Here is a 10,843-nt window from a genome sequence, read left to right on the forward strand (position 1 = left end):
CATATCCAGATCATGGAAGGCTTCTAAAGTGGAACAGAATTCCTGTTTCAGTCTCTAGGCAGAGTTGAGTCATTTGAGGTTTCTGAGCAAAGAAGTGACATAATGAAATCAGTGTTAGAGGAGAAAAAAAATATATTTGGTGGCAGTGAGCTGGATAAGACTAGGGAAAAGGATGAGAGACATATCAGGGCTTGATAACCAAAACAAGGAAAAAAGACAATAAAAGTAATCTGTAGTTGCTGGTTCCATTTCCTTTCTAAGCTCATTTCTTAAATTTTTAAAATGTGGTTCTGTAATATTTATTGATTGACTGAAACTACTTTTTCCAATATCCCTAATGCTCTCTTCTCAGGTCATTTCGAATTCATTGCTAGTCTTCGGCTCTAATTCTAACTGATATTTCTGATTCATCTGCAACAGTTAGCCATTCCTGTTTATTGATACCATTCCATCTCCCTTGGTTTCTATAACATTGACCTTTCTTTCCACTAACATTGTCTACAGTTTTGTCTCATTCTTCCCTTCTTTCTTTCTGGGTACTCATCATCTTCAATACTTTTGAATTCAGTTGTCCTTAATTTACATCCTTTGCCCAATTTTCATTCTGCCCTTCATGATTCTATATTATGCCCATAATTTTAAACATCACCTTTATAATTTAGTCTTCTCAATTGCTGCTTGATGCTCACTCTCTTCCAATATATCCAAATACTTTTTGAGTATCTCAGTTTTATATTGCTTTGACATCTCACACTCAGTTACAGTCCAAAAACTGATCTCATTCCCACTCAAAATATACCTTTTCTCCTCAGTTCTCTTTATATTGCTAGAACCACTCTTTCCATCATCAGACTCAAGCCCTCAGTCATCCTTGAATGTAACCATTCCTTCTCCTAATCCAATCTGTTAGTAAAACCTGTTAAGTCAATTCTGTCTCTGAAATCACCTTCCTTCTCTTCATTGCCCTTAAAACATTCTGGCTAACTACTGGAAAAACCTAATTGGCCTTTCTGTCTTTTTCAGATTTCTCTCAACTTGTACTTTCCATGGCTGTCAAAATAATCTTCATCATGCAGAGTACTGATGATATTTTAATTTGACAAATAAAAACAACTATCAAAGGTCCCTTGGTTTCTACTGAATAAAAGAAAAATTCCTATGTCTAGCATTCAAAACTTTAAATCTGGAACTATGTTGCCTGTCTACTTTGTTGCCACAACTCACATTCTGCTAGAGTCAAACATTATTTCTAGCTTTCACACATTCCAGGTTGAAAATTTATAGAGTATCATTTATATCATAACTTCTCTCTCTCTCTCTCTCTCTCTCTCTCTCTCTCTCTCTCTCTCTCTCTCTCTCTCTCACACACACACACACACACACACACACACACAGACACTTAAATAACAGGCATTTAAATATTTATGAAATAAACAGAAGGAAGAGTCAAAAATGGTATCTTGTACCTAGTCAGAACAACATATTTAAGATTGAAACATAAGATCATCATTTAAAAAATGCAAATCAGCACCTACAGGCATCCTCTGACCTTTATGGGCAGTTTTGTGGCACAGTGGATACAGGGGCTGGGTCAGGAAGTCTCAACAGTCAGGAAGACTGATTTCCTGAGTTCAAATCCAGCCTCAGACAATCACTAGCTATGTAACCCTTGGAAAGTCACTTAACCATGCTTGTCTTAGTTTCCTCATTTATAAAATGAGCTGAAAAAGGAAATGGCAACTCATTCCAATATCTTTACCCCAAAAAAACTTAAATGAAGGGAGGGAGGTGTTACAAAGAGTACAATATGACTGAAAAATGAGTGAACAATAATAAAAATCTTCAAGAAACTCTTTTAGCAATCTGATATGAACATGAGACTACAACTATTTGCCAGATAATCAGTGAAAACTATAAATGTAATAAAAATGTTCTTATACTATGAATTTCATTTAATTGATTATACAAAGTTCATTTTGATTCCTTTTGAATCCTTTTCTAAAGAAAACATGTAAAAGAATTAAAACATATGTGAAATGTTCATTTAAGCTACAACGTTCTTTGAAGCAAATTCTAGACATTTTTATCACCTTACCATGATAAAATTGTTTTCTATAGAAAAAAAATCACTAAAATTATAACAAAAGATTAAGAGGGAAATACATTTCTCTCTCTCTCTCTCTCTCTCTCTCTCTCTCTCTCTCTCTCTCTCTCACACACACACACACACACACACACACACACAGACACTTAAATAACAGGCATTTAAATATTTATGAAATAAACAGAAGGAAGAGTCAAAAATGGTATCTTGTACCTAGTCAGAACAACATATTTAAGATTGAAACATAAGATCATCATTTAAAAAATGCAAATCAGCACCTACAGGCATCCTCTGACCTTTATGGGCAGTTTTGTGGCACAGTGGATACAGGGGCTGGGTCAGGAAGTCTCAACAGTCAAGAAGACTGATTTCCTGAGTTCAAATCCAGCCTCAGACAATCACTAGCTATGTAACCCTTGGAAAGTCACTTAACCATGCTTGTCTTAGTTTCCTCATTTATAAAATGAGCTGAAAAAGGAAATGGCAACTCATTCCAATATCTTTACCCAAAAAAAACTTAAATGAAGGGAGGGAGGTGTTACAAAGAGTACAATATGACTGAAAAATGAGTGAATAATAAAAATCTTCAAGAAACTCTTTTAGCAACCTGATATGAACATGAGACTACAACTATTTGCCAGATAATCAGTGAAAACTATAAATGTAATAAAAATGTTCTTATACTATGAATTTCATTTAATTGATTATACAAAGTTCATTTTGATTCCTTTTGAATCCTTTTCTAAAGAAAACATGTAAAAGAATTAAAACATATGTGAAATGTTCATTTAAGCTACAACGTTCTTTGAAGCAAATTCTAGACATTTTTATCACCTTACCATGATAAAATTGTTTTCTATAGAAAAAAAATCACTAAAATTATAACAAAAGATTAAGAGGGAAATACATTCTCTCTCTCTCTCTCTCTCTCTCTCTCTCTCTCTCTCTCTCTCTCTGCAGATACATTTTTATATATAATTTTTATTTTTTCCCATTTAAAACATCTTTTCTGGAATATGTGTAGCCTTCAAAGTAAAGTCAAGCTTCATTAAGAGGCTGAATTTTGATAATTTCTCAAAAATATCTTCAGGGAAATAGCTCAAAATCCCTTTTTATAAGAATTCTGAAATTTTATAAGAATTCTGTTTAATGCCTACCTTTTCTAGAACTTTGCGTGGATTTGCTTTCTGATTGGCAAAACCAAAATAAATTTTCATCCTAAACATTCAAGATCCTTCTCTTGGAAATAGTCATAAAGGAAAAGAAAGTTGGTGAAGATTTAGGAGTAGCTTAGCTTTTAGCTTTGGTCCTGTTCAAAGCCGAAATTACAATCTAGATTTCTAAGGTTCAGACAAAGGAAAAGCAACAAAGGAACAGGAATAACTTAAGGGATGGTTTTGTGGAGTGTTAAAAATAGAAGAAAAAAGGAAATGAAAATCTAAAATTAGTCAGGTCAAATTTGGGAGCATATTTTTATGTATTTAAGCAACAGTATAGAGTTCTCAGACATGTAAGACAAATATTTTTTCATAGCTTTTCAATTCATTTTTTTCAATTTTCAATTATTTCAATTAAGTAAATTGAAATTAAAAAATCAATTAATGAATTTTCAATTCATTAAAATTCTATTATCCTGTCTCTTTTTGCTTCTAATGATACAAAAATAGCAAGTTATTTAAATGTAGACATTTTTATTATCTGATTACTCCAACATGCCTCATTTGTACCAGTAAGATTGACTTTTCCCCTCTTTAATCCAACGGAATTAAACGATTTTACAAAAGGTGAAAACTTCTGTCACTTGATGGGTCCGGTAAATTTTTTAACTTAATGAACTATATCAATGGAAAAATAAAATAGGGTTGATAATCTCCCCACAAGGTTTATCTGTCTGCCTCTTAGAGGTAAAAATATAATATGGTGAATAGAAGGCTGACTGGATTTGCATCATATCTTGACTTGCCCCATTTTCTCCTTTTATCTTTTATTCCAGATCACAATTTGTCTTGCTCTCTGTTAAGTGAAAACAGCCTGTTCCGATCAACTTTCCACCCTAATGCATCTACTCAGGTAACAAGCTAAGACATTTAGTTTCTAACCAGAATCATTTTATCAAGTTAACAAATAGAAGGACTCATTAGTCAGGATATTTGGTAGAAGTTTTGTGAATGATGTGGCCCCTTTGGCATCTTCAAATTATAGTTATGGATGGATAATCTCCACATAGATACATTACATTGATATGAAAGTTCAGACAAGTGGTCATTTGCTCTAACATATTTCTCTTCTCAGAACATCGATGCTTTACTTTGTGAGGACATCCAATCAGCATAACACTTTGCAGTTCAAAACTCCCATGACTCAAGAGAACACCCCAACTCAGCTTTTCCAGTAGCAATCTCCAGTCCTCCTGATCTCTATCTGGCCACTGGACCCAGATGGCTCTGGAGGGGAAAGTGAGGTAGGTGACCTTGCACAATCCTCCCCCACTTAAATCCAATTCACTCATATTTCATGGTATCACCTCCCTGACATCATGGTCCCCTGAGAACAAAGGACAAGTAACAATAACAACGATTATGCTTTCATCACCACATTCAGCTCCTGACATTCTCAATAGCATACTTTGAGCCTGAACTAGAATTAGGTACACAGTAGTTAAAAAAATCACCAATAGCTCAACATACATACGTAATAGAGGGGTTCCAACAAAGAATATTCCATAAATGTGCATTTTACTACTAGAAAAATATTATTCCCAATACTCACCTGCAGATTTATTTTATACTAAGCAAAGTCATGTATGTTTCAAAGGTTTAAGCCTTACTCTGGAGAGTGATATTGGGGATGCAATTTCTAAACCTTGTTTGAGATACTGAAATACTTATCCTTGATTTTTGATTTCTCAACTACAATTAATATGAAGGTTGAATAAACAGATAAGAAGAAAGAAGAAAGAAAAAGGTCAACTAATTTTCTGAACCAAAAATTGCATTCCACTTTACCAATTTCTTAGAAGAAGTCGTATAAGAAGTAGTTCGATAGATAGCATGCTGGCTTCTGAGTTTGAAGTACCAATACATGTGAATTCACAAGAACCTCAACTCTAACATATGCTACCTGGTGACCCTGAATAAATGTTAACTGCTTTACATCTTTTTCCTCTTTTGGGAAATGCAGATAATAAAAGTTAGCTATCTCTAACTGGTATGCTGGTAAATGTTTAACAACCAGATGTCTGGGAAGAAAAAAAAGCCCTCACCAATATATTTTTACATTTAATCTACATTACTAACATTTTTTTCATGGCTTTCTTGAATTTAGACAATCAACAAAGCAATAAATCAAGCCCCAATATGTAACTGTGGTGACTTCTGAGACATAAATCTTCATAGTAAGAATTTAATAATCAGTTTAAGCTATTATGAGTTCCCATGGCCAGCATAAGGATCAGATAAGATAATGTCCAAAAAGCATTTTGTAAACCTTAAGGCACTACATTTTTGCCAGCTAGTATTGCTGCATGTTTTTTTTTTAATATATATTATCCTTGAATAGAATACCTGGAATTTAAATTTGATCTCAGAAACTGTGAGGCCTTTGGGCACCCTTGCTTACTTAAATTAGGGGATATATATATGTGGGAATAAGATTAGCACCTATCTCCTAAGCACTTAGAGAAAGCTCTATATAAATGTTAATTTATTATGACCAGTGACACCAATACCTATTATAGAAATCAAGGCTAAAATGGGATTCTGTATCCTGTGTTTACTGAAATCACAAATATCTTAAATTGAAAGAAATGTATTGGGCCAATGGTGGCTATAAAAGGGAAGAGGGAAGCAAAAGATATGTGACATTCAGCATATTTACCAAATCTATTTGCCTCTACTATAAAGTATTTTTTTTAATTCACTAAAATTGTAACTAAATTCATTTAAAATTTTCTCAATCATCAAGAAAGAAGATATAAATATATACACGCAAGTACATAGTTTATGGAAAATAATAATCAAGTACACAAAATTAATCAAACTTCAAAAAATCTACAACACTATAACATAACTAAAGTTAGATGTCTGATCCCTATTTACATTTGCTTGCTGCTAAACAAAATTGTCAATGAGAGTATTAAAAACCATGTTGTCACAAGGCCAAGGAAATGAAACAGACATGTAGCCCCACCAATGCATGCTTAGCTTTTAGCCATAAGTGAAAATAGATCAGGCAGTGGCACATGTGGCATTTGTGAAAAGTTAAACTTTTCTAGTACATAATTGAAAATTTTCATGGATGTCAAAAGTTTCTGAATTACTAATAAAAACAAAAACAAGATTTACTACAAAATAGAGAACAGTTAAGTGTAAAATGAGAGGAGGCTTATGACTTGAGGAGAAAAGGTATTTTTTTCAGCAATTTTTGCTTATTTTATAAATATGCTTATATTCCAAACAGCATGGGAACTTCACATGTCCAGAAAGATGTAAGATGCATCCTATCAAGAAACCATAAAAAGGCTCCTAACAATTAAAATTATGTTACAAAGAAAAGCCAAATTCTTCAAGGGGATTATCTTGATTCTACTTAGAATTGATCTGTTCTTAGTTTAGACATTTTCACAAAGTTAGTCATTTGCTTTCTCAGTCTGACAGTTTGTAAGCAGCAAATTGAGAGGAGAGGAGCAAAGCTAGAACCAGGAATACTGACAATAAAGACTAATAGAGAAAATGAAGAAAATAAAGCACAACATTTTTTTTAAAAGTTTAAAAAAAAAGCAGGAATATAAAATTCTTAGTTACCTGGGGCCATTTACTATTGAGATGAAAAATTCTAAGCCCTAATGGCATCGCTATATTTATACAAAATACAATAATACAGTTATAATGATCTGTAAGTCATCAAGGAAAGACTAAAATGTCTTCAATGATTTCCATTAAATAATTAATTCCTTAGTAATTAAGTAGTTATAATTAAATAGAATATGTAAGTTATAACATAGGATAGATTTGAGAAATATGTGCATTAAAATAGCCAATTTCAAGTTTATACACTTAAAAAATAGACCAGTTATCTGAAAGTGTCACTTTTCCTACTCAATTTAGCATGCACCACCTATTAAAGACTAGTGTGAAGATTTCTAGGCAGTGGGAGAGAAAGAGTATTTAGGAAAGGAACAGCTTTTATACATCTTATTGCCTAATTAGAGGATATGAAATAATATGTAAATAATTATATTATGAAATAAAACCATAAATGCATAAAGGGTAACAATAAAGGAACTGAATTTATATTTGCAGGTAGATAGTAAAGAATATCAAGTCAAAATTGAGTTAGAGACCAAAAACTAATCACAAATTTCTACAAAACAAAACAACAACAACAACAAAAACCCTGCCATTACAGACTGGGAAATAAGGCTTGCTGACAGGTAGAAGGGACCTCAACCTTCATCTAGGTCACCCATGGCACTAAATTTAGAAGGACTGGCATTGAACCCATGTCTTTAGGCCCCAAATCCAATGCACCATTACTTCTTCCAGTCAACTGGGATAGGCTTGGAGCTAGTTCAAGCAGGGACCGTTCTGGTCCCTGGGAATTCTTGGAACCAGTCCAGGCTTGTGGGGATCCTTGAAGTTGAAAATGAACAAAGGCCAAATATGGCCATCCTGGATCAATATGGCCCTCTAGGGTCTGGCTGTTTGAAGAACATTCAGGGAACAGTACAATGACTGGGTGAGGCGAGGATAAAGAGCTAGAAGCTGATGTCATTTGTAAAGTAACATCTGTAGGGAGTTTTGTGGTTATAGAATTGAACCAGTTTCATAAGAAAGCAATAACCAGGAATAAATCAACAGCTCATTTAGAAACACTGGCACAAGGAAAGGGAATATATAGTGAGTAAAGTTAAAAGGGAGCCTATGCCACATAGGAATCCTCTTTAGAAATCTACCTGTTACCCCCTTGAAAACTTAAAATTATGAAATACAAAAATCTACCTGAGAATGGGCAGGACAATAGCTCTATACTGCCCCCTCGTGTTCTTAGGTTCCTTTCTCCTTGGGCCATAAAGGCCATTAGGCCAGTTCCACTGTTTCAATCCCCTCCCTGCTTCTAGTACTTGGAGAGCTAAACATAGCAGAAACACTTGCCAGCTGATTAGGATACAAGGCATGAATCTTCAGAGAAGGGTTGGGTATGGCCTAAAAGGGACAGAATGTAGCCTGTCTTAGTGAACTCCTTTCTTACCTGAATCTGAGAACCTCCCAGACATGTTAATAACCAGAAAGTAACAGATGAGGAACAGGGCCAGGCAAGCTATCCCACCCAGAAGTGATGGGTGCAACAGCATGAAAGGTCCACCAATAAATAAAAGTGATGTTAAGTGACAGGTGGAGAGCACATAGTGGGGGGGGGGGATGAGCCATCAGATGGAAAGAAGTGTTTTAAATCTGGAACACTTGAGTTGATAAAAAAACTTAGGTGATGAGATGCAATATTTTCAAAAAGATATGTATTTTACTGGACTGAGGACTGTGTCTCTGATTCTTCTGATCACTTTTCCAAGATCTCTTTGCTATTCCTCAGATCAGAGACTAATCTGCTGCATCTCTTTGATCAACAATTCAGGAAGGTGCTATATGTCATTAACAAATAAATATTAAGAAACAGCAATATTCTATATCATATACTCTATTAATTCAAATATCTGCAAAGAAGTCCATGGATTCTTATCCAATTTTGTAAACTGTGTTGAATCATCCTCCTTGAAGACAAACACTTTTAATGTCTCAAGTTCAAAGTGAAGTTTTTAACCACCACAGTACTTAAACTGTCTTTTCAGCTATTGTGGTTTAAAGTTATTACTCTCTCCATCTCTGAGTTTCTAGGTATGCATGTGTGTTGGTTTGGCCTGGACAATGTGAAGTAATGACATTCTTGCATGCTGAAGAAATGTCATACAAACTAATATAAAACATGTATATTTCTATTTTTTTCCTTGCAACATTACCAGTCTCCACTTGAAAACAGGGTGTTTAATAGTCTAATTTTAGACAGTCTGCATTAACATTGTGGTTTCATGAGCAGTATAATATTTCTATTTACAGAGTGTTCTTAAAAATGACTTCATAATGGTAGATCAAGAGAAAAGGTGCTTCGAAATCAGAATAATGTAAATCATATGGGGTTCAGAGGCTAAGCAAATTACACACCCTGAAGCTGTCCTGGTTCTATGAAAGGGGCCTTTCTCCAGCTCTGCTCAGTCCCAGCCCAAGGGAACTTGCCTTTGAGAGTTTTCTAAACATTTCAGGTACACTTGAAAGCTGAAAGTAATTCTCATTTCCTATGCAGGATTAACTCGTTTCCAGCACACACACAAAATAGCCTTCATTCAACAACACATACAAAAACACAACACCAAAGCTTTAAGGACTTAAGGATACAAAGGTGCATTAAAAAAAAAAAAATTGGGGGAGGGGGGAGACACTTTTTCAATTCTCTTAAAACCTTTCCAAGAAGTCTGTGTTTTTCTTTCTTTCTTTTTTTTTTTTTTTTTTTTTCCCCTTCCCTATCTTCTGGTTGGTTCACTGTTGCTCTTTTTTTTTAAACTTAAAGTGCATTACTGAGCCAGGGTGATAAGTTTCCTAGTGACAGTAACATGTTTATAATATATGTGTTATACATTTATATTTATATATACACATATAGTCTCTCACTCATACACAAATATTCACACACACACACACACACACAAGAGTAAAGTCAAACTTGCCAAATCTCATTCATTTTGGCTTCTAAGGCATATTCTCAAACTATCCCCTCGACTATTGAAAGGTTTTGCAATAAGTATAAGTGAAAAGTTCATTTTTCTCATTCCGGTTAAGCAGCAGTCGCACTCATATCATATTGTCAGGGCAGCTTCTGAAGTTGCAAACTACACGTAACCTCGGACAGCCCGTGCCAATGCACCGCGCGCACATTTGCATGGCTAGACTATCACTTATGGGCATGTCTGTATTGCACGTACCCACGCACACTAAAAGGCATAATTTTAATGAGCAGAGACCAAGAAACAAGGGAGGGAAAAAAGGGGGGGAGGAAGGAAGGAGTGAGAGAAGAAAGAAAGGGAGGGGGCGGTTGGGGGAGTCTTACCGTTTTGTTCCTTGTTGCTGGAGAACTGGAATTTACTACTCAGATTGGACTCAGCCTGAGCTCCATATCTCTGGCTGGCCAGGGCAGATGTCAGCAGCAGTACCCCGATGAGGTGCATTTGGCTGATTAGGGGGAGAGATCACACACACCAAGTTCTCTTAGATCTTCAAGTCCCGAGTCTCTTTCACCACCACCAGGAGAAGGCTGCCTTGGGGTGAAAGCGCTGAGCCTGCTCTGGCGGCAGAGAATCGCAGGGTAGTTTCCACATAATCCCATCCAAAACTTTTTTCCTAGAGCCCTCTTCTGTGTCTCCAGTTTTGTGTGTGTGTGTGTGTGTGTGTGTGTGTGTGTGTGTGTGTGTGTGTGTGTGTGTGTGTGTGTTTAAAGGATCAAAGCAAAATCTGGACCTGAACCAGTTTCCCAAGGTTTAAACAATTCTGAGCTGTGCCGAACTGGTGGGGGGTGGGGGGGGTGTAGTGCTGGTAAAACGCACACGCGACCAGAGGAAAGTAAAAGGAGGGGGGGCGGAGAGGGAAGAGGAGACAAGTCACTTGCAGCGATTCTCAAGCACCTGTCAGCTTTGGG

At 35.5% G+C, this 10,843-nt stretch overlaps 1 protein-coding gene across 1 annotated transcript in view; it reads right to left on the minus strand.

The window, feature by feature from the left end:
* The window catches only part of PDGFC (platelet derived growth factor C), a 229,347-nt gene extending 218,751 nt beyond the window's left edge, over positions 1-10,596 (minus strand). The window contains exon 1 of the mRNA XM_051965808.1: positions 10,259-10,596. Coding sequence (XP_051821768.1) covers positions 10,259-10,376 — 118 coding nt within the window. The 5' untranslated portion in view covers positions 10,377-10,596. The remainder of the gene's footprint in view (positions 1-10,258) is intronic.
* Positions 10,597-10,843: the final 247 nt, after the last annotated feature.

Source organism: Antechinus flavipes, chromosome 6, assembly GCF_016432865.1.
Source record: "Antechinus flavipes isolate AdamAnt ecotype Samford, QLD, Australia chromosome 6, AdamAnt_v2, whole genome shotgun sequence".
Classification (NCBI taxonomy): Eukaryota; Metazoa; Chordata; class Mammalia; order Dasyuromorphia; family Dasyuridae; genus Antechinus; species Antechinus flavipes.